At 34.6% G+C, this 25197-nt stretch overlaps 1 protein-coding gene across 11 annotated transcripts in view; it reads right to left on the bottom strand.

Annotated features, from left to right (window-relative positions):
- The window catches only part of msi1a (musashi RNA binding protein 1a), a 143354-nt gene that overhangs the window by 17351 nt on the left and 100806 nt on the right, over nt 1-25197 (bottom strand). For 10 of the 11 annotated variants that reach the window (XR_015490175.1, NM_001443418.1, NM_001443417.1 and 7 more), the window contains 4 exon segments: nt 12054-12102; nt 8250-8332; nt 5215-5332; nt 4059-4139 (listed from right to left, as the gene is read on the bottom strand). Coding sequence is in view for 9 of the 11 variants with exons in the window: in NM_001443418.1 (NP_001430347.1) it covers nt 4059-4139; nt 5215-5332; nt 8250-8332; nt 12054-12102 (331 nt within the window). In the remaining 2 variants the exon portion in view is untranslated. 11 annotated transcript variants of the gene reach the window in all.

Consider the following 25197-nt stretch of genomic DNA (forward strand, 5'->3'; position numbering starts at 1 on the left):
AAACGTTTACTATTTTAGGTCCGTAAGGATTGCCTGAACGATTTACATCTGCTAAATGCCAGTATAAAAAGAGAGAAAAAAAGATAATTTTTTATTAATTTCTAGACAGTCAAAAGTTTACACACATTTCCTTGGTATTTTTTTTGCTTTGCTTTTAAACTGTATAACTTTGGTCAAATGTTTTGGGTGTCCTTCCACAAGCTTCTCACAATAGTTTGAAGGAATTTTGGCCCATTCCTCCTGACAGAATTGGTGTAACAGAGTCAGATTTGTTGGCTGTCTTGCTCGCACAAGCTTTTTCAACTCTGACCACAAATTTTCTATAGGATTGAGCTCAGGGCTTAGTGATGGCCACTCCAAAACATTCACTCTGTTGTCCTTAAAGCACATTTTATGTAATTTGGCAGTATACTTAGGGTCTGTTTGGAAAACCCATTTGTAGCCAAGTTTTAATTTCCTGGCTGATGTCTTGAGATTTTGCTTCAGTATTTCTACATAATGTTCTGTCTTCATGATGCCATCTATGCTGTGAAGTGGACCAGTCCCTCCTGCAGCAAAACAGCCCCACAACATGATGATGTCGCCCCCATACTTCACACATGGGATGGTGTTCTAGGCTTGTGCGCTTTCCCCTTTGTCCTCCAAATGTAACACTGGTCATTATGGCCAAACAGTTCAATCTTAGTTCCATCAGAGCACAGGACATGTCTCCAAAGATTTGTCTTTTCCCAGTGTAATTTAGCTAATTGTAATCTGGCTTATTTGTTGATTCTGGCTTGTTGATTTTCCCATGTTGTCACACAAGGAAGCAGTGTGTTTGAGGTTTCCTTAAATACTTTTCTACAGTTGTGCCTCCAATTAACTCAAATGTTGTCAATTAGCCAATCAGAAACTTCCAAAACATTGACACCATCATCTGAGCTTTTTCAGAGGCATAATAATCTTATTTTATGTAAACTTGACTTTCAAGAAAAGTTATAACCCTTTCTCAAAAAATATCTCTCTCATTATTCTGCTATTAAGCAGAACAGAAACAAATATGATAACCCTAACTTACCTAAAAGAGAAAAAGTTTAGTCACATTAACATCTAAGCTGCACAGAAGTGTCTTGAAGAATATATAGTCAAATATTATTTACTGTCATCATGATAAAGATAAAATAAATCAGTTGTTATAAATGAGTTATTAAACTATTATGTTTAGAAATGTGTTGAAAAAATCTGCTCTCCGTTAAACAGAAATTGGGGGTGAAAAATTCAGGGGAACGAATAATTCTGACTTCAACTATATATATTGCCTCTCTGGATATACCACTAACTGTACTCAAAAAATAAAAAATTAAATAAAAAATAAAAAAAATAAATTACAAAACTTTTACTAAAAAATTACAAAAATAAATAAATAAATAAATAAATAAATAAATAAATAAATTACAAAAAAATTACTAATACTTTCCTTCTTAGACTTTACAGACCTGAAACTTCTATCGCACTTATTCATTGTTGCTCTTATAGTTGTGTAAATTGCTTCCTTGTCCTCATTTGTAAGTCGCTTTGGATAAAAGTGTCTGCTAAATGACTAAATGTAAATGTATAATGCATTAACTTACATGTAATGAGACTTATTATTATAGATCTATTGGCTACTTCATCATCCTTTTGCGATTTTAAATAGATAAAAATATATTTTGAACATGTATATACAGTAAAGCAATGCACTAAGTATTTTTTTAAAGTAATCTTTTTGGTAGCTTAGGTCAATATCATGATAATAATACCGTATTACGTGATCGCAACAAGAATATTTGATACCGGCAGAAGCCTAGACATGGAGTGAACGCTCAAGGTTAACACACACAGAGATTAGTATTCAAACTCGAGGGGAACACACACACAGGTTAGTATTAAACTCAAAGGGAACAGACGCTATCATGCATATTTAGAAATGCTGAAGTAGACTGCAGTCAGACATGCCAGAGTGTCTAAAAAACAAAGTAATGCTATAACATAGAAAGAGAAGCGACTCAAGTCAAGCTGAAGCCCGGTAGTATACTGGGGCATTTCACATAATATGTGACCCATGGATTACAAAAATGCTTTGTTTATTGAGCTTTATAAAACATCTGAAAACTGAATAAATAAGCGTTTATTGCAAAATAATAATAATAATAATAATAAAAATAATAATAATAATAATAACAATAATAATAATAGTAAATAAAATGTACTTTTTTATTTCAGATTTTTGTACTGTTTCTAAAACAAAAATCTTAAAAATCATAAATTAGGAAGCATTTTTCTATAACTAAAAAAGTTTTCATAAATAATAAGTCAAAATGACAGGATTTTTCCCTAAAACAAGCAAAATATTCTGCCAGTGGTAGGTCATTAAATTTAATAATAATATACACGTTATTATATTTTCATTGAGTAAAAATGACACAACATAATTATTAATATTGATATATAATGTAAGTGATCATATTAAATTGTATAATATTTCCAATATATATATATATATATATATATATATATATATATATATATATATATATATATATATATATATATATATATATATATATATATATATATATATATATTAGGGCTGTCAAAATTAGCGTTAACGCACATGATTAGTTTGAAATATTTAACGCATAAAAAAAATGTACTCAAATAACGCAGTTGCAGTTTTTTCCCCCTGTTGTGGCCGACGTGTGTTCAGGGACGGCGTGTGCATTGGGCGACCTAGGCCTTGGGCAGCAGATTAGTGAGCGACCTCCCTGGTCTTTACTTTCATTCACTACACCCACCCTCTCCCTCACGGTCCTCGCTTTCATCAGCAGACCGGTCACTTTCTTTTTCACTTTCGGGTTGAAGGCGGTGTGATTGCTCTGGCCCTGCGTGTGTTTAAAGTGCAAAGAAATTTGGATAAGCTCAGGGACGCTCTTCCTGGGAGGCTATCCTGCATTTCCTCCAGAGTTTCATGCAGTTTTGGGTGTTTAATTTTTTATCATTCGACTTTAACTGCAGTTCAGCAGTTCACTCTCATTCAGCATATTTTCATTCAGGATGGAATTTGTTACCTCATGGTGAATGGAAAGAAAAACCTCCGCATTTCGGGACTCGTGTGATCCTTTAAGGTAATCAAAAATCGCTGCTTACATGGTAGACTCTTAATCAGTATTATCTAGCGGAGTATTGGTGTCCATGTAAACGTACTGTAGTGAAAGTGGCAGATGAAGTCGCAAGCTGTAAAGACAGCCCTATTCACTGCCTTAAGCTGCTTCAATGAGCTCTCACATTTCATATGTTTGACGTGTTCCCCCCCTACACCCAACTTTTGTAAAGCATCTGCTTCAGGTTGCTGTGTCAGAATTCTTGCTTGTAAAATACGCCAATACTTTAGAACACTTAGTTTAAGCAAATCTGATGAACGCAATCTTGCATGTTGATTAATCTGAAGGGATCCCTCGCTCACCGGGTCTGCTGTACTGCGCGCATTGTCTCTCTCCCTGTGTGTCTGTGTAGTCCACTTAAAATCCAACATGAAAATCATTTCAGTTTGTTATTGGCATTGATTGTTTTGAAACGGAAATGGAGCTTACATACCTGTGTTTTTACTTCTGTAATAAATACGGCGTTTAATGAATAATCATGACTAATTACAAAAATAATGTGATTTATTACATTAATTTTTTTAATCATTTGACAGCCCTATTTTATATATATATATATATATATATATATATATATATATATATATATATATATATATATATATGTATGTATGTATGTATGTATATAAATATATATACATACATACATACATACATACATATATATATATATATATATATATATATATATATATATATATATATATATATATATATATATTTATCTACAAACAACTGTTTATGAGTGTGTTTTCAAGAAATGCGCTACTATGTTTAAAGAGATGAAATGTTGAATTGTTCATTTCTCAGGGTTTGTAAGGTAAAAACAATGATAGGTCTGTGATAGTTTTCTTCAGATGTAAATGAAATGTGACTGACCTGGGAACTGGTATGTGTATCCTGGAGTGATTCCAGTGTAGCCACGGCTAGCATATGTTGCCGCCTGAAATCCTGGGTAACCTAAGAATTATTAGAATTTCAAATTATTCATTATTTTATGCAAGGCACGTTTAATTACAGACGATACATTATGCATAAAGTACAAGTCATTTACATCTAAAAATGATAAATAGTATATATCAACAAATATGTAAGAAATAAAAATAATTTAAAATAAATAATTTAAAATAATTTGAAATATGTAAAAAATTAAAAAAAAACACTTAAAATATCTGCTGTAAATCAAATGTCATTTTGCCAGGTTTATAATTTGATACAGTTGAAGTCAGAATTATTTGCCCCCCTGTTTATTTTTCCCTCAATTTCTGTTTAACGGAGAGCAGATTTTGATCAACACATTTCTAAACATAATAGTTTTAGTAACTCATTTCTAATAACTGATTTATTTTATCTTTGTCATGATGACATAAATAATATTTGATTTATACAGCTTAAAGTGACATTTAAAGGCTTAACTAGGTTAATTAGGTTAACTAGGCAGGATAGAGTAATTAGGGAAGTTATTTTATAACGATGGTTTGTTCTGTAGACTATCAAATACAAATATAGCTTAAAGGGGCTAATAATTTAGTCCCTAAAATGGTGTTTAAAAAATTAAAACCTGCTTTTATTCTAGCCGAAATAAAACAAATCAGACTTTTCTTCAGAAGAAAAAATATTATCAGACATACTGTGAAAATTTCCTTGCTCTGTTAAACATCATTTAGGAAATATTTAAAAAAGAAAAATCAAAAGGAGGCTAATAATTCTGACTTAAATATGTATGTATTAGTGTGTATTTCCTGTAAATTTGTCATACCCACAAAATAGCCGGTTCAATACAGTCTGCATCTTGCCAGTATGCTGTGTATTGTAGTTCTTGTTTCTATCTTTTAACATGTTTACACTAAAATGTAATATTTTCTTGCAAAACCAAGTCATCTGTTGCTCTGATTTACATCGAACACCCTGAAGAGTGCAGTTCTCCCTAGTAAACAGCAGGCGGCGCCAGACTCTCATCAGTCTAAACTCACCCTGCTGGCTTTATTTACGACTGGAGATTGTTCATGTATTTATTTGCCAGCTGTAAACTCACCCAGCATGCCGATCCCCAGCATGAAGGCGTCCATACCGTAGGGCATCACCCTGGAGCGTCCCCGCGCCGTGCTCGTCGGTGACATCACTTCCTTCGGCTGAGCTTTTTTACACTCCACCTGCAGATCAAACCAATGTCATGTCACTTCCACTGACCTTATTCTACAGTAAGTGTGCTCATTTTTGCCTCTGTTCTAGGACTTCCAATTCAGTCGCCTATGGGAAAAATGACTAGGAATAATAAATGGCAGAAAACGGTCCAACTTTGTGCTCTAAAAACAAGCGTTTGCATGATTATATATAAAACGCAAGAATAATATAATAGAGATAATGTAAATTTGCAAGACCAAGCAGCAAAACGAGCAGTTTTAACCTCTAAAAATCAATGGAAGTGAATGAGAGCAGAAGTTAAAAAGATTCAAATGGCTACACCCGCTCGTACGTCAAGAATAAGGTCAATAAGCATAAGCAGATTCACAGTAATAAACAGGCAAATAACAGAATCAACGATACAAACTTAACCAAACCAATTCAAATGTGGAAGTCAGATCCATTCATTTATTTTTTCATTTTCCTTCGGCTTAGTCCCTTTATTCTTTAGGGGTTGCCGCAGCGGAATGAACCGACAACTTATCCAGCATATGTTTTACACAACAGATGCCCTTCCAGCTGCAACCCAGTACTGGGAAACATCCATACACACTCATTCACACACAGACACACACACTCGTACACTACAGCCAATTTAGCTTATTCAATTCACCTGTACCGCATGTCTTTGGACTGTGGGGGAAACCGGAGCACCCGGAGGAAACCCACAGGAACGCAGGGAGAACATGCAAACTCCACACAGAAATGCCAATACATAAAAGAGTTTTATTTTCGTGTGAGATCATGCTGGATTTGTTTATGTGAAATTATATTAAGTCAGCTCTACAAAAGACAACAGTGCCATTGTTTTGTTTCGTTTTTTTGCTCAACAGTCTTCCCCATCACACTTTTTGGTCTTGTTTCTAGTCCAAATATGTTAGACTTCTTAAATCAAGAAGCATTTTCTAGTCATGCAAAATAATATTGTCTTGTTTTATGAAATATTGTGCCAAATCTTTGTGAGTTTTTCCATAAAACAAGCAAAATAATCTGCCAATGGGGTAAGAAAAATAATTGCAAGTCAAAATGAAAAACTAGATTATTTTGCTTACCCTATTGGCAGATTATTTCGCTTGTTTTAGGGGAAAAAAAACTCATTTAATTCGTGCATATTATTTCTTAAAACCAAACAATATTTTTGCTCATGTAGAAAATGCTTCTTGATGTAAAAGTGTTTAGATATGTAGACAAGAAACAAGACCAAAAATCAAAGTAAAAAAAGCATTGTTGCAGAGCAGTCGATGACGTTTATGACATGACTGAATATTTAGTGTCTTTAAAGCCTTTAAAAAAGTACATAAACGTATCAGATAAACTTACAATGTTGTTGTTATTTTTAAAAAATCCTGTATTTTTTTTTTACAAATTTAATTGTATAAATCAGCATAAACTAGACACTTTTCCACCAATATATAAAATATTTTAGTTTTCTCCTGAGATCAGGCTGGATTATTTTCATGTAAAATTATAATAAATCCGCTCTACAACAGATAACAGAGTCATTTTTTCAGATAAATGCTTTTCTTATTCACATTCTATGCCCTGTGTCTAGCCCAAACACTCGAAAACTTCTTAAATTAAGAAGCATTTTCTAGAAAAGCGAAACTACTGTCTTGTTTTATGAAATAATCTGCTAAAATTAAGTGAGTTTTTTCCTGAAACAAGGGGTAAGCAAAAAAATATTGTGTCAAAAGGAAAAGTAAGAATATTTTGCTTGTTTTAAGGTAAAATTGTAGCATATTAATGTTTATAATCCTTATTTTAAGGATTATTTTGGTGTATTATTTCTTAAAACAAGACAATGTTTTTGCTCATCTAGAAAATGCTTCTTGATTTAAAAGTGTTTAGATATTTGCACAAGAAACAAGACCAAAAATCTAAGTCAGAAAAGCATTTTAGCAGTGCATTCGATGATATTACTGAATATTAGTGTCTTTAAAGCCTTTTAAATTGTACATAAACGTATCAGAAAACTCCGACAGTCCTTCATAGCAGGATAAACTTACAATGTTGTTGTTTTTAAAAAATCCTGTATTTTTGTACAAATTTAATTGTATAAATCAGCATAAACTAGACACTTTTCCACCAATATATAAAATATTTTAGTTTTCTCCTGAGATCAGGCTGGATTATTTTCATGTAAAATTATAATAAATCCGCTCTACAACAGATAACAGAGTCATTTTTTCAGATAAATGCTTTTCTTATTCACATTCTATGCCCTGTGTCTAGCCCAAACACTCGAAAACTTCTTAAATCAAGAAGCATTTTCTAGACAAGCAAAACTACTGTCTTGTTTTATGAAATGATCTGCCAAAATTACGTGAGTTTCCTTAAAACTAAAAAAATCTGTCAATGGGGTCAGCAACATATTCTTATGTCAAAAGGAAAAGTAAGAATATTTTGCTTGTTTTAAGGTAAAATTGTAGCATATTAATGTTTATAATCCTTGTTTTAGGGATTCATTTTGGTGTATTATTTCTTAAAACAACACAATATTTTTGCTCATCTAGAAAATGCTTCTTGATTTAAAAGTGTTTAGATATTTGCACAAGAAACAAGACCAAAAATCTAAGTTAGAAAAGCATTTTAGCAGTGCATTCGATGATAATACTGAATATTAGTGTCTTTAAAGCCTTTAAAATTGTACATAAACGTATCAGAAAACTCCTGCAGTCCTGCATAGCGCACACACACACACACACACACACACACACACACACACGTTTATATAGTAAGTGGTTGCAAGCAAATGATATGGGCTGAATTTAAACAAATTTAATTCAACGTATAAATTCAGCCCATATAAATTGTTTGCAACCACTTACCTTAAAAACATTCAGTAAATCCAACGAATCATTGCTTTTCAGTGCAGCACAAGCTCACCATCTTGTTGTTGATCTCGTGAAAGTGGATCTCGCAGACCTTTTCCACCACGTCTTCATTCTCAAAGGTCACAAAGCCAAAACCTGCAGAGCGAGTACACACACACATACACACACACACTTCATGAGTCAAACTGCTCTCAAACATGTGTTTTAGTTAAACACACAGCACGTTTATTTCATCCAGTCCACTCCTGGCATCGCCTTTCAGCTTTCCTCTTATTCTGGGTCATCTCCTTTGTTGTTTACATCTGTTCATTTACCGAGTCTATTCTTTTTCTGCTCACCTGCTGCAGTTACCTGTGCTGCTCAGCCCCGCCCACTCAATAGTCACTCACACTAAAAACTCCGCCCACCTGCTGTCTCTCAGGCATAATAAGCTCAGGTGGAGAAAGGATTAACCCCTGAACTACTAACCAGCTCAGCTAAATCAAACCCCGGTTAGCCTACATGCAGTTGGAGTCACAATTATTGGACCTTTCTTTTTCATATATTTCCCAAATGATGTTTAAGAGGGCAAGGAATTTTTCACAGCATTTCCTATAATTTTTTCTGCTGGAGAAAGTCTTATTTGTTTTATTTCAGCTAACATAAAATCATTTTTTTATTTTTTAAACACCATTTTAAAGTTAATTATATTAGCCCCCTTAAGCAATATTTGTTTTGGATAGTCTACAGAACAAACCATTATTATACAATGACTTGCCTAATTAACCTAACGTTACCCTAATTAACCTTGTTAAGCCTTTAAATGTCACTTTAAGCTGTACAGAAGTGTCTTGAAAAATATCTAGTGAAATATTATGTGCTGTCAGATAAAATACATCAGTTATTAGAAATTAGTTATTAAAGCTATTATGTTTAGAAATGTGATGAAAAGGTTGGTATTATTGTGTGAATGGGACTTTTAACTTTGTTGGAAGTATCTGAGACAAAGTTGCTTCTTGAAAAATAAATCTAACTCCTTTAATAGAAGCAAACATGAGAAAATACATTTATGATATATATATATATATATATATATATATATATATATATATATATATATATATATATATATATATATATATATATATATCCTACTTATTATTAATAATAAAAAATAATCATCATCATCATCCTCACTCATCATAATCATCATTATTATTAATATTATTAAAGTAGGATTTCTAAGTTTCCTAATAAATAATAAATATTTAATTTCATTTCATAATAAATAGCCTCATTATTTATTTATTTATATGATTTATATATGAGAGTAGAATAGTGTTAGCTTTTGTAAGTGATTTTAGGTTTTGGAACAGAATATGTAATGTTCTCAATAATATTTGTAAGGGAAACACAGGCCCTATATGTGCTATTTACACATATTTTAATTAATATGGAAAGCAAGAGCATGTTTTTAGCAAAAATTTCTCAAACTGCTCGATCTTGCAGTTTCGCACTATAACATCAGAAAGGTCCGACCCTTCCTATCATGCAGCTCAACTCCTTGTTCAAGCTCTTGTTCTCTCCAGACTGGACTATTGCAACTCTCTACTAGCCGGGCTTCCAGCTAAAGCCTGATTTATACTTCTGCGTCAGGTGACCGGCGTAACCCACGGCGCAGGCAACGCGCGTGGCTGTGCATTTATACTTCTGCGCGCTGTCTCTGTCGGTTTGCATTAACACTTCCGAAACGCTAGTTGGCAGTGAGGTGTAAATGTTCCTCTGTGTCGAGTTTCTTCGCTGCTTTTTTGCTTTTCCTGAACACTTCCTGGATTTACAAGTGGCTCAAACTCGCTCATTTTGAGGCAGGAACCGGCGGACGTGCAACAACTTTAACTATGAGGTAAACACAAAACAAAACTTTCCATCCGTAGCTCCTTCACGGCACTCCACACTTGTAAACAATCGCTCGCGCTATTCGCGCGGCTCTCGGTCCCGCCCAGACTCGTCAGCGCTATCAAGTCGACCAATCACAGAGCTTACGCTATGCGTCGTTGCGTATTTTTTGAGAGGTGCACGTCAGTGACGGCGACGGCTACGGCAAAGGGCTATGCGTCAGCGCCGTAGCATACGCCGGCGTTTGACGCAGAAGTATAAATCAGCCTTAACTCTATCAAACCTCTTCAGATGCTTCAGAACGCAGCAGCACGAGTGGTCTTTAATGAACCTAAAAGAGCACATGTCACTCCGCTGCTCATCCGTTTGCACTGGCTGCCAGTTGCTGCTCACATCAAATTCAAAGCTCTGATGTTTGCCTACAAAGCGATTTCTGGCTTTGCTTCTTATCTGCTCTCACTTCTGCAGATTTATGCGCCCTCCAGAAACTTGCGTTCTGTGAATGAACGTCGCCTCGTGGTTCCATCCCAAAGAGGGAAGAAATCACTTTCCCGAACTCTCGCATTCAATCTGCCCAGTTGGTGGAATGAATTCCCTAACTGCATCAGAACGGCAGAGTCACTCGCTACTTTCAAGAAACGACTAAAAACTCAACTATTTAGTCTCCACTTCACTTCCTAATCTGCAATTGCCTCTCTGGTTCCACCGCTAACTGTATTACAATAAATAAATAAATAAACAAATTACTAATGTTTTGCTTCTTACACTTTACAGACCTGAAACTTGCCTACAGCACTTATTCATTGTTGCTCTTATAGTTGTGTAAATTGCTTCCTTGTCCTCATTTGTAAGTCGCTTTGGATAAAAGTGTCTGCTAAATGACTAAATGTAAATGTAAAACTACTATTGGCTTTTATTTCAAATGTGTGTGCGTGTGTAAAACAATATCATTTGCACAAAGAAATGATGGGGTTCTTCTTTAAACAGGTAGTTACTCCACCACATTTAGAGCATGATTATGGGCGTTTTACATTATAACTAACGTGGTTCAAGCGATGGATCTGCGACAGGGAAACTATGGGTTTTGGGAAACACTCGTCACTACATCATTTTTTCCAATGACAGTTCAGTCGCAAGTTACGTCATTGTTTGGGAAATGCAAACCTGAATAGTGCGATAAAAAAGCTGATGTTGCTTTAGCGAAATAACTTTATCATTACTTTAAAATAAGAGTATTTGTAATAATATTTGAACTTCTGAGATGATTCTGAGATGAGTTATGAATGTGATTAATTGTTAAGCATAAAAATATGTTCACAAAGTGAAGAGACACAATAATAGTTTAATACAAGTTTTAGGGAAAAAAACATATAGGACAAAGCATGTGCTGAAACACAAATATATAAATGTGCACTATAGTATCTCCTGAGTTATGAATGAGGGCAAATATTCCTCAAGCACCAGATGAAACTCCTGAATGAGTGCAGAAACATGTACACACTTGACTGTTGTTGTATAATTATATGACCCCATGGGGCTTTGTGCATTTGCGTGCCTGTGTGTGTGTGAGTGTGAGAGAGTTTTGAGTTTATTGTCACATCAACAACATAACTGGTTCACATTTTAATTGGCAGATAACATATATAGCTATAAATGTAATATCGTGTATAGTATAGTAATATACTGGTGCATATATGTGTCAAGTTGTATATTTTGTAGTCTCAGTGGAAATGAAGCTCTTTCAGATTTCGACATCAGCTCATGTCATGGCATAGATAAGGACTAACAATCGTTTTAGAATAATACATGCGATCTGATAAAAATCTAAAGCAGTTTTCAGAAGTTTTACAATGTTAAAAAAATCTGGTGGCTGAGATTTACATGTTTCTGTAGTGTCATGTTTGGTGTAGACAGCCAAACTGTGTGTGTGCGCGCGCGCGTGTGTGTGTGTGTGTGTGTGTGTGTGGTTAAGCAGCCTTACCTCTGTGCCTGTTGGTGGTTTTGTCAAACATTAGCATGGCATCATCAACCTGCAGACAAAAACGCACACACACACACACGCACACACACAAAAGAGAGGGATGAGACACGGTAAGCCATTACCCAGCATGAGGCTCTATTGTGAATCTGTGGAGAAACAGAAAGGGGCAGCAGATGGAGAGATGAGCGGGAGGGGGCAAGGCGGGCAGAGGCGAACAGAGGAAGAAAGATAGAAAAAGAAAAAGAGAGAGAGGAGAAAGAGAGAGAGGAGAAAGAAATAAACTCCTGAAAATTCTAAATCAGCATTTAATTTACCAGTTGCCCAAAATAACTGTATCAAATATCAGACAAACTTAATCTGTTTTAATTGTTTATAATATGTTTTCTATTGTTATTGTAGCGGTCATCATCCCCTTTGTGACCATTTCAGTATTTATTGAACCTGTAGACAACCTCTTTTTTCCATATTGCAAACTTGGCTGACCCCAAAACAAAATTCAGAAGTCAAAAAGAAAGAAAAGATAGAAGGAAAGAAAGAACTGAAGAAATACTATATTTAATAATAATAATAATAGTAATAATAATATGCAATATGCAAAAAAAATATGTAATACAGTTAAAGTCAGAATTATTAGCCCCCATAGAATTTTTGTTTCTTTTTTAAATATTTCCTAAATGGTGTTTAACAGAGCAAGGAAAATTTCACAGTTTGTATTTGTATTTGTTCTTCTGGAGATAGTCTTTTTTAAAAACCATTTTACGGACAAAATTATTAGCCTCTTTAAGCTAATTTTTTCCCCCGATAGTCTACAGAACAAACCATCGTTATACAACAACTTGCCTAATTCCCCTAACCTGCCTAGTTAACCTAATTAACCTAGTTAAGCCTTTAAATGTCACTTTAAGCTGTACAGAAGTGTCTTGAAAAACATTTAGTAAAATATTATTTACTGTCATCATTGCAAAGATAAAAAAATCACTTATTAGAGATGAGTTATTAAAACTATTATGTTTAGAAATGTGTTGAAGTTATGTCTGGTTCTCGAATCTGATTGGCTGATAGCCGTGCGATATTCTGCAATAACAAAGTAACAGCACATGAGAATGTAGCTGCTTAGATTTCAACTATACAGTTTATTTATAGGAATAGTGCCAATTTTAAATATTTATCATTTCGGAGATTCAGCGCGTCAGCGGCCATTAGCCTGTCATACTGAACAGAAGAGCAAAACCGGTTGACACAAGATGGCGACAGAGACCGCATAATAAGTCCTCAGAGGTGAAAAACTCAGCATAAAACTACAGCTGATCAGGTCACTGTAAAAAAGTTGAGTGACTTTCTAAGTCGATCTCTCTTTTTTGAATGTTGTAGTGCTGTATTTATACATAGTTATCTGCTAGCGTTTGCTTTGGCTTTTTCAGGAATAATTATTGTGATCTCCCGATTGCAACAGAGAAATACTGGGAAATCTCTGTAGACTGATGGCATTTCATGCTGTTCAGCCTTATAATCTTAAAATGTGAGCGAAAACACCTGTTTTGTCTTCACTTTAGACATTACGCTAGAGAATCATTCAAACACTAGCTCTAAATGTTGGTGAAACTAACAAGGGTTTCTGCTGTTCTGATGTCAGCAGAAACTGACTATATATATAGTCAGATATGAATGGATGGATGGATAGATGGATAGATAGATAGATGGATAGATAGATAGATAGATAGATAGATAGATAGATAGATAGATAGATAGATAGATAGATAGATAGATAGATAGATAGATAGATAGATAGATAGATAGATAGATAGATAGATAGATAGATAGATAGATAGATAGATAGATAGATAGATAGATAGATAGATAAATAAATAGATTTTTATTTTATTTATTACATAATAGTGGCACAAGAAGAAATGTAAGATAAAAAAACATTACACTATAACAAATTACTTTAAAGAACAAATATTTAATTTGAACCAAACTAGCCTTACAGTCATTTCAAACAGCTTAAGTAACATTAAAATATAAGTCAGAAACAAACTTTTAATAGGCATTAAAACAAATGTCATGACTTATTGATCATGTAATTCTTTCACGGTGTACGTTTTCATAATACGTCGATATGAATATCATGTCACACACAAGAAAAATAAAAAAAAAATTAATATTGCTACATGACTTTTTTGTACCCTAAAATCCCCTAACTGCTATTTAAACTCCAATGAAATTATTAATATTCTTACAGATTGCATAAGAACCAGAGCAACCTAATTAAGCACTACAAAACAAACAAAGACATATTTATATTCATCGTCTGACTGTTATCTTAAAGACTAACTCTGAACAGTGTTTAAAGAAGTAACCAAACACACACAGCTCTCTCTCTCTCTCTCTCTCTCTCTCTCTCTCTCTCTCTCTATCTCCCTTATAAAACAGTTTACAGGAAGATCTACATGATCCTTGTTTGTAGGGTAAATCTTTTCAACAACTCTCTCTCTCTCACTCTCTGCTGTTCTCCCTTTCTCTGCAAAGTTTACTGTCCCCATGGAGACCCTGCGAAGAATTTCAATTAGAAAAAGTGACCCCCCTCCTTCACCTCCGCTTTCATCAACACACAACAGAAAGAAAGAGAAAAAGTGGGATATAACGGCAACAGAACTGGAGAAATACACTCTGATGAGAGAAATACACTGATATGATGTCTTTAGCGACGAAGCACAGATATCAGGAAGAAAAAAAAGTAGAAAAGAACAAAAGTTTAAAGGCTTTCAATTCAAACTGTCATAACTTTTTATAGAGTTGAAGGCAAAATTATTAGCCCGCCTGTGAAATTTTAAATAGCCTTCAAATATTTTCAGTGTTTCGCAGTACTGGGTTGTGGCTGGAAGGGCAACCGCAGGAATAGTTGGCGGTTCATTCTGCTGTGGTGACCACTGATGAATAAAGGAACTAAGCCAAAACTAAAAGGAATGAATGAATATATTCAAAGTGCCGTTAAGCTTGAAACATTTGTTTAATCTAGAAAATTACACGCAATAAATTTATTATTATATATTAGTATATTAAAAGTTGTTTGTGTTATTAAACCTGTTTAATAAAAAATACAAATTGCAGGTTATGTCAATATAATATTAAGATTACAAAGAGTCTAACATGAAAAAAATCTTCTGTAATTACCACAAGAAAATGTGTTATTGCCATATATGCCCAACTCACACTCATAATTGTTATGTACCCCTGTATACATTTCTGGAGAGCGCCAAATATGTCTTAGGAGGTACGTTTTTTGCAGTTTTTGTTTTTGTGAATCCACCATTGGCCGATGTGTACACTTTTTGAGATCTCAAATTGCCATTCGTGCCTGCTGTTCTCGCGTATAGCCACCAGAGACCGCTGCGGACTGACTGACTGACTGACCGACCGACTAATACCCCCACCCACCCTATACCCAACCGACACTGTTTTCAAAAGCATTAATTGACCCGCCCACCCCCTTTCCAAAACCCAACCATTAGTGTTTTCAAAAGCACAGATTGACTGCGTAAATCCACCAGAGGCCGCTGCGGACTGACTGACTGACCGACCTACAGACCAATAACCCCACCCACCCCCTTCCCTAGATCCAGCCGACAGTGTTTTCAAAAGCACCAGTTGACCCATTCACCCCTCCCCTAAACCCAACAATTACTGTTTTCAAAAGCATCGATTAACCTGCCCACTCTCTTCCCTAAACCCAACCAACAGTGTTTTTAAAAGCAATCCAGAAAAAGAAAAAACCCTTGTGACCGCCTGATTTTTACCACGTTTTCAGATTTGATCACATTCTCACACCTGTTATTTACCTCTTTTTTTATTTTTTGCCCTTTTGTTTTTGTTTTACTGGCTTTCTGCAACTGCTGTTCGCCAGACTCAAACCCCGTCATCGTAGTCAACTGCGCGTACGTGGCAAGCCACTGAGCAAGCTGGTACCAGCGGAGGTAGCGCAAAAAGAAACAGAAGCCATTGCCAACATCATAGCACCCCATAGCGTTCGTTTTAAAGAGGAAATGCAGCCATTTGTAGCTCTGGCTACATAATTCGCACTCTCCAGAAATGTATACAGGGGTACGTTTTCAGAATGAGATTGTGTTGAATTTCACAGACGTGTATGTTTAATATCATTATATATTGCACTATTGCATATAATGTCCACAATTAGCATACGCTGAACAAATTTATTTATAAATTAGTATTTATAAATAGATCTGAAATGGGTTTGGATTTGGACATTAAAGCCACTATGAAATGGTTCACCTGCGACCACACATCAATTAAACGACATAGTCCTGCTTCAATCATCTGTTTACTGAACCATCTTTGATCATATTGTTGCTCGGCAACAGTAAAGCTAATGAGCTATATTATAACCTACGACATTATTGAAGACTTGTTTTGTGGAAAGCATCACAGTTACCATTGCATATTAAAATACTTTCATTTCAAAGTCAAATAAGTGTATATTGTTGGGCCTCTGACTAATTCAATAACTTTTTATAATGGCCTTTACAGGTATTTTAAAATGACACGAATAATGTGTTCAAATGTACACAAGAAATAACTAAATATCATAGTAATCAATGACTATTTAAAAATAACTCGGTCCCACTTTATATTAAGTGGCCTTAACTAATATGTACTTGCATCAAAAAATAAATACAATGTACTTACTGTGTTTATAATGTATATATATATAATAACTTAATAGTTATACGTTATAATTGGTAATTATTATTGTTGTATATTTAAAATTTATTTTTAATTACTTTATTTTTATTTTTCACATACACACTCACTGGCCACTTTATTAGGTACACCTTACTAGTACTGGGTTGGACCCCCTTTTTGCCTTCAGAACTGCCGTAATTCTTTGTGGCGTAAATTCAACAAGGTACTGTAAATATTCCTCAGAGATTATGCTCCAAATTGACATGATAGCATCACGCAGTTGCTGCAGATTTGTCGGCTGCACATCCATAATGCGAATCTTCCATTCCAACACATCCCAAAGTGCTCTACTGGATTGAGCTCTGGTGACTGTGGGGGCCATTTGAGTACAGTGAACTCATTGTCATGTCCGGGAAACCAGTCTGAAATGATTCACGCTTTATGACATCAGACATCAGAAGATCAGAAGACATCAGAAGATGGGCACACTGTGGTCATAAAGGGATGGACATAGTCAGTGACAATACTCAGGTAGGCTGTGGTGTTGACACGATGCTTAATTGATACTAATGGACCCAATGTGTGCCAAGAAAATATCCCCCACACCATTACACCACTAGGCTGAACCGTTGATACAAGGCAGGATGGATCCATGCTTTCGTGTTGTTGATGCCAAATTCTGGCCCTACTATTCAAATGTTGCAGCAGAAATCAAGACTCATCAGTCCAGGCAACATTTTTCCAATCTTTTATTGTCCGATTTTGGTGAGTCTGTGTGAATTGTAGCCTCAGTGTCCTGTTGTTAGTTGACAGGAGTGGCACCCGATGTGTTCTTCTGCTGCTGTAGCCCATCCGCCTCAATGTTGGACGTGTTGTGCAGTCAGAGATGCTCTTCTGTGGTTATTTGAGTTACTATTGCCTTTCTATCAGTTGGAACCAGTCTGGCCATTCTCTTCTGACCGCTGGCATTAACAAGGCATTTTTACCCACAGAACTGCCGCTTACTGGATATTTTCTTATTTCAGACGATAATCTGTAAACCCTAGAGATGGTTGTGCATGAAAATACCAGTAGATCCCCAGTTTCTGAAATACTCAGACCAGCCCGTCTGCCACCAACAACAATGCAACATTCAAAGTCACTTAAATCCCCCTTTTCCCCCATTCTGATGCTCGGTTTGAACTGTAACGGATCGTCTTGATCATGGCTACATGCCTAAATGGATGCATCTATCAAACATCACACTCTATCAAAGTGATGTTATCCTGATTTTGCTGAACACAATTGATGATGTGTGTGTGAGTGTGTTTGCGCCTCTGTCCTTTGATGAAACTCTACACAACTTGTAACTGGAGCATCATGAAGCAACTGTTCACCGGCTGAATCTCGACGCCTCACTATTAATGCCTCTGCAGGATTACACTGGCATTCTGTGTGTGTGTGTGTGTTTGCGTGTGTGTCAAGTGTGCTATATGCTTGTTATGTGTGTATGTGTGTGTTATGTGTTTGTTATGCGTGTGTGTGTGTGTGTGTGTTTGTTATGCGTGTGTGTTATATGTTTGTTATATGTGTATGTGTGTGTTATGTGTTTGTTATGCGTGTGTGTGTATGTGTGTCATATGTTTTTCATGTATGTGTGTGTAATGCGTTTGTTATATGTGTGTGTGTGTGTGTGTTTAGTTTGTGTCAAGTGTGTATTATGCCTGTTATGTGTGTATGTGTAGGTTCTGTGTTTGTTATGCGTGTGTGTGTGTCTTACGTGTTTGTGTGTGTATGTGTGTTATATGTTTGTTATGTGTGTATGTGTGTGTTATATGTGTTTGTTATGCGTGTGTGTGTTTGTGTGTTATATGTTTCTTATGTTTGTGTGTGTGTGTGTGTGTGTTATTTGTTTGTTATGTGTGTATGTGTGTGTTATATGTGTTTGTTATGCGTGTGTGTGTATGTGTGTTATATGTCTGTTATGTTTGTGTGTGTGTGTCTGTGTGTGTGTGTGTTATTTGTTTGTTATGTGTGTATGTGTGTGTTATATGTGTTTGTTATGCGTGTGTGTGTATGTGTGTTATATGTTTGTTATGTTTGTGTGTGTGTGTGTGTGTGTGTGTGTGTGTTATGTGTTTGTTATGTGTGTATGTGTGTGTTATATGTGTTTGTTATGCGTGTGTGTGTATGTGTGTTATATGTTTGTTATGTTTGTGTGTGTGTGTGTGTGTGTGTGTGTGTTATTTGTTTGTTATGTGTGTATGTGTGTGTTATATGTGTTTGTTATGCGTGTGTGTGTATGTGTGTTATATGTTTGTTATGTTTGTGTGTGTTATGAGTTTGTTACGCTTGTGTGTGTGTGTGTGTGTGTGTGTGTGTTATGTGTTGGTTATGTGTGTGTGTTATATGTTTCTTTTGTATGTGTGTGTGTGTGTGTGTGTGTTTATGTGTGTGTCAAGTGTGTTATATGCCTGTTATGTGTGTATGTGTGTGTTCTGTGTTTGTTATGCGTGTGTGTGTGTGTGTGTGTGTGTGTGTCTTATGTGTGTGTCGTGTGTGTTATTTGTTTGTTATGTGTGTGTTATGTGTTTGTTGTATGTTTGTGTTATGTGTTTGTTATATGTGTGTGTGTGTGTGTGTGTGTGTGTGTGTGTGTGTATGTGTGTTATATGTTTGTTATGTGTGTATGTGAGTGTCATGTGTTTGTTATGCATGTGTGTGTATGTGTCTTATATGTTTGTAATGTATGTGTGGCAAATGTGTTTGTTATGCTTGTGTGTGTGCGTGTGTGTGTGTGTGTGTATTATGTGTTTGTTATGTGTGTGTTATATGGTTCTTATGTATGTGTGTGTTATTTGCTTGTTGTGCATGTATGTGTGTCTATGTGTTATATGTTTGTTTGTATGTGTGTGTTATGTGTTTGTTATGCGTGTGTGAGTCATATGTGTTTGTGTTGTGTGTTATATGTTTGTTATGTGTGTATGTGTGTTATGTTTTTGTTATGCTTGTGTGTGTGTGTATGTGTGTTATATGTGCGGTGTTTTTTGGGTTTGTTATGTGTGTTATATGTTTGTGGGTGTGCGTATGTGTGGGTTATATGTTTGTGTATGTGTGTTATAAGACCTATAGGCATTATAGTGTTGAGATAGTTTAATGAGGACATGTTTGATGTCCTTGTAATTCGAAAAGCTTACTTAATGGGTCTTTTGACATTCAGATTTTGCCACTGGTGTCCTGTAAGGGTGAGGTTAGGGCTAGGGGTAGGGTAAGGCCATAAAATAAGTCATTTTTACTACATAAAAGACATAACACCTATGAAGAGTCCTCATAAACCACCAAACCCAACATGTGTGTTTGCATCTCTTTGTATGCGTCTGTGTATCTTTGTGTGTATGTATAAGTGTGCATCTCTGTGTGCGTGTCTGGCTTTGTGTGTGCGTATGTATATGCATGAGTGTGTATCTGTATGTGTGTGTGGGATGGAGCAGGTTTCAATAGGAGGGGGCAGGAGAAGCTTCTAGTTAAATGTCAGAGTCTAAGAGTGTGTGTTTGACAGCAGCTCATCCGGGCTAAGAGCGTTTGACCTTTCCCATGGTCATTTAGCCAGGTGGCAGTGGGAATCTCTGCTCGAACTCATAAATGACCCTCCAACACATCAACTAATGCTTCCCATTGATAGATCACACACACACACACACACTTACATATGCATATACATATACACATACATATACACACACAAACACACACCCTCCCCGTCTTACAAATTCAATGACACTGCAAAGTCAGCAGAAGACAGCAGAACGGCAGCTGCGGCGTTCATTAGCATTATTATTATAATGATTATGTCTGAGGTGAATAATGAGCAGTGTGACAGTGAAGTTGGAGACACAATGAGGAAAAACATGAGGAGAAGATTCAAGAAGAACAGGCTTTACACATCATCCGCCGTTTTCACTAGAGCTATACAAGCAACCAGCGACAGAACTCCAGTTGTTGCTAGAAAAGATACAGCTCCGGCCGGATGTACTAGAATTATTTATATTATTTATTAAACTTCCCCAACCCAATCTACCCCTCACAGTAATGTAAAAACAGTATTTATTGTTTTACAGATAGGCGCATGCTTGGGGTGTCTGCAGCAATATCTCTTCTAGACTTTACTGAGAACACCTTTTAAGCGTTCTAGCAACCAACCAGAATACCATAGCAAAGCCCTGGCAACCAGTAAATGTCCAAACTATCAGAACTTCCTAATAGGCAGCAAAACTATTAATGCGAAACAACCCAGAGGGCAACCTTTTCTAAATACCCTAACAACCAGATCCTAGCAACCAGATAACTAATACCCTAAAAATCACCTTAAACATGATAGTAACCATTTCGAACACCCACATGTTAAAGCAACTATTAAATATATTACGATGGTTTGCACTTTTGTAAACTGGTAATGAATAAATAAATAGGGCAAAAATCTGCCTAATCAGAATAAAGCATAACCTTTTGGAAACAGCATTCGCAACAAGAAGAAATTATTAAGGACGAAGTGTTAAAATAAAATAAAAATAGATGATATGGAAGACACTATTGAAAGTAAAAAAAAACACTTAAATGTACTAATTAAAATTTTAAATAAAATAATAAAATAAAATGAAAAAATGAATATAATGAAAATAAAATATCATAAAAAAAAAAATAAATAAATAAAATAAAACAAAACAATTAAAATAAATAAATAAAAATAAGTTAGTTAATTAAAAAAATTAATGAAATTAAATATATTAAATTTAAAGTAAATAAAATAATAAATTAATAAAATTAAATTTAAAAATATTAAATAATAAAATAAAATATTATAAAAAAATTAACTTGGCGAATAATATATATATATATATATATATATATATATATATATATATATATATATTTTTAGTTAATAATAATAATAACAACAATAAAATAAAAAAATATTAATTAATTTGAAAAATGTACATAAAATTTCTTAATTAATCAAAATTAAATAAAAAATGAATAAAATAATAAATTAAAGTAAAATATCTTTAAAAAAGAAAAAATATCTAAATACAAAAAAATTTATGAAATTAAAATAAAATAAAACAATTCATTAAAATAATAAATAAATAATGATTAGTTAATTCAAATAAAATAAAAAAGTGAATAAAGAAAAATAAAATAAAATAATAAATTAAAATAAAATAAAATGGAAGAAACTATTAAAACTTCAAAGTAAAAATAAAAACACTTGCTGACAGGAAGAGATGATCAAAAAATGTATAAATAAAATATAATATTTTTAAAGGAAGAAAATGAAAGCAGGACCCCGATATTAAACATTATTACAGCTACATAAAATCATTTTTAACACAAATCAAGAAACAGCTCTGAAAAAATACCAAAGTGACTACAAGGTTTATTTAAAAAAAAAAAAAACTCTAAAATTCAATCATCTAACAAAATGACACCCTCTCTCCCCCTGACCACTCAGGGACGCAGTGGCAAGTGTCGCGTTTCTGTTTTAATAAACAAGACAAGGTAAGATCTCCAGATAGGAGTAGATTTTGATGCTCGTTCTCCTCTTAAACAGGCCAGCAGACAAAAGCTCCAGTGAGGCTCTCTAATGGACAGCTCTCATGGCTGACTGGAGATCAGCTCTTCAGTTCCTCTCAATGTTTCATTATGTTCATTGTTGAGGGTCGCGGCGCTCCGACTCGCACTGTACTCGGCTTTTTTTTTGTCAGGCTGATCATATTCCAACCATTTTGGATTGTGAGGAACAGATCAGGGACAATGGAGGCCAGCGAGTTTCTCCCGAATGGACAGATTGTGTTCACAGCAACAAGAGATTCTCCCACCAAAAAAAAAATAAAAAAATACTGAAAAAAAATACAGCTCAGCTTTACACACACAAGGAAGCACATTTGCAAAAACAAATTGGCTAGTTATAGAAAAAAATTATACTTAAAGTTAAGGGCTGCATGATAACAGAAATAAAGACAATCACGATTATTTTGCTCAAAATGTTAATCACGATTAACAATGACGATTATTCCTTTGTGTGTGTGTATATATACAGTTGAAGTTAGCATTAATTGCCCCCCTGAATTATTAGACCGCTTGTTTATTTTTTCAGATTTCTTCAACACATTTCTAAACATAATAGTTTTAGTAACTCATTTCTAATAACTGATTTATTTTATCTTTGTCATGATGACAGTAAATAATATTTTACTTGATATTTTTCAAGACACTTCTATACAGCTTAAAGTGACATTTAAAGGCTTAACTAGGTTAATAAGGGTAACTAGGCAGGTTAGGGTAATTAGGTAAGTTATTGTATAATGATGGTTTGTTCTGTAGACTATCGAGAAAAAAAATAGCTTAAAAGGGCTAATAATTTTGTCCCTAAAATGGTGTTTAAAAAATTAAAACAGCTTTTATTCTAGCTGAAATAAAACAAATAAGACTTTTTCCAGAAGAAAAAATATTATCAGACATACTGTGAAAATTCCCTTGCTCTGTTAAACATTGTTTGGAAAATATTTAAAAAAGAAGAAAAAAAATTTATGGGGGCTAATAATTCTGACTTCAACTATATATATATATATATATATATATATATATATATATATATATATATATATATATATATGTTACGAGTAGTTGTAATGCAGTGTAGGCTTGTGTGTGTTGTTTCTTTCCCTCTCTCTCTCTTTTTCTTTCTCGCTCTCTCTCGCTCTCACTTTCCTTTCTAAGTATTCAAAGGTGCAGCGGATTACGTTTGCTCGGATAATGATTGGCTCTTGGATTGGCGGCGGCTCTATTTAAACCAGCGGAGAGCATGGATTCGATGGCTCCCCGCTCTCTCTTGATTCCCCGCTTATGCTCAATGGAGACTAGTGATCAAATGAGTGTTTGCTTATATCTCTTTTGTGGTGTTTTGAGAGATGCCGATGTGATGTTGTTAATTCTAACCAGAGAAGCCCGGTTTTCTCTCTCCCTGTCTGGCTTGGAGCATGGTAGGGAGGTTTGGTGCCTTCTATTTGTTATTTTCGTTTTCTCCTGTGTTTGTTAGTAGGGAGGTAAGTTTTCTGTATTTTATTTTATTATCTGTTTTCTAGGGAAGTTTGATCTAATTTAGTTAGCTTGGTTTATTGTCATTTATTTTGGCTGAACCCCTCCCAATGTTATTTTTCCTCCTTATTTCTTGTAAATAAATCACATTTTCTTGGTAATTCTCAATGGTTGTGTTTTTGGTTCATATGTTGTGGAGAGAGAGCGCGCGGGGGCACCAGGGATTATATTTTTAATACCTGTTATTTTGTTACGCTTTGGTTAAACCTTTTTTTGATTAAAGATTTTTAATTTAATTCGTAACTATATATATATATATATATATATATATATATATATATATATATATATATATATATATAAAACGTCACAGCCACAAATATAAAAAAACACAACTTGTAATAAAGCTGAGCGAGGATTAGATACTAAGAATCGGATACTTGTTAAATAATTAAAAATTTCCTCTTGTTCAGTTTCTACATGCACATTTTTTTCACTCGCTATTCTGACAGGAACTTCGCCGCTGGAGAGCACCTTCAATAATAATCTAAACATTTGTTTAGAGATGGACTGCAAGATGGGCTCAAAAGAGTGGTAAATAACTAGGGCAAAGCTAAGTGTAATTATTAAAAATAAACTAATAAGTTATAAAGCAGAGTGTGATGACCAACATGACAAAGCATCTGCGGTTGGCTCACATACTTCACGAATATCGAATTAAAAGAATGGCTTGTGAGGGTTCGTTGTGCAACCAGCAAGAGTTGTGCATTTGTTAGTTTAACTTTGTGAGTGTGATGAGCAGTTCAGTGTTAGTTTTATTTAATATACCTTAAGATAAAACTAAACATCGCATTCTCTCCACCTCCTCATTCATAAACAGCGGGACGCGCTGCTGAAGCACGCAGGAGAGACGGCTTTACACTCCGTCATTCATAATCTTAGCTGTTGTATTGGAGTCAAAACAATATATTAAAGTGGAAGGTTCTTTTAACAGCCCCAACATGTGTAATCTTTTTCTTTTGCAAAAGTCCTGTAATTTTCTCCTGCAAATTAGATGTTTTTAAATCTGCTTGATTCTTTTGAAACCGAAAGCAGCGCCAGTCAATTGGTGTTTTTCCATAAGATACACGTTTATGAATGTTTTATTTTGTGTGTATAGTCTTTAATGTGTTTTAGTCATTTTATTCTATTCAAAGCAGCACTCAGACGTGAATTTATCCTCAAAAGCGTGGCATGAGAGGGATGCGTGTGTTGAATGACTGTTTTTTTTTGTGTGGGCGATCAATTCTATCCTTTGCTTAAAGCTTTTAATCAAAAGACAGGTAGTTTAAATACGTTCGATGTGCTAAAATATTTGTTAAACGAATGT

This window comes from Danio rerio, chromosome 5, assembly GCF_052040795.2.
Source record: "Danio rerio strain M-AB ecotype USA chromosome 5, GRCz13ab, whole genome shotgun sequence".
Lineage (NCBI taxonomy): Eukaryota > Metazoa > Chordata > Actinopteri > Cypriniformes > Danionidae > Danio > Danio rerio.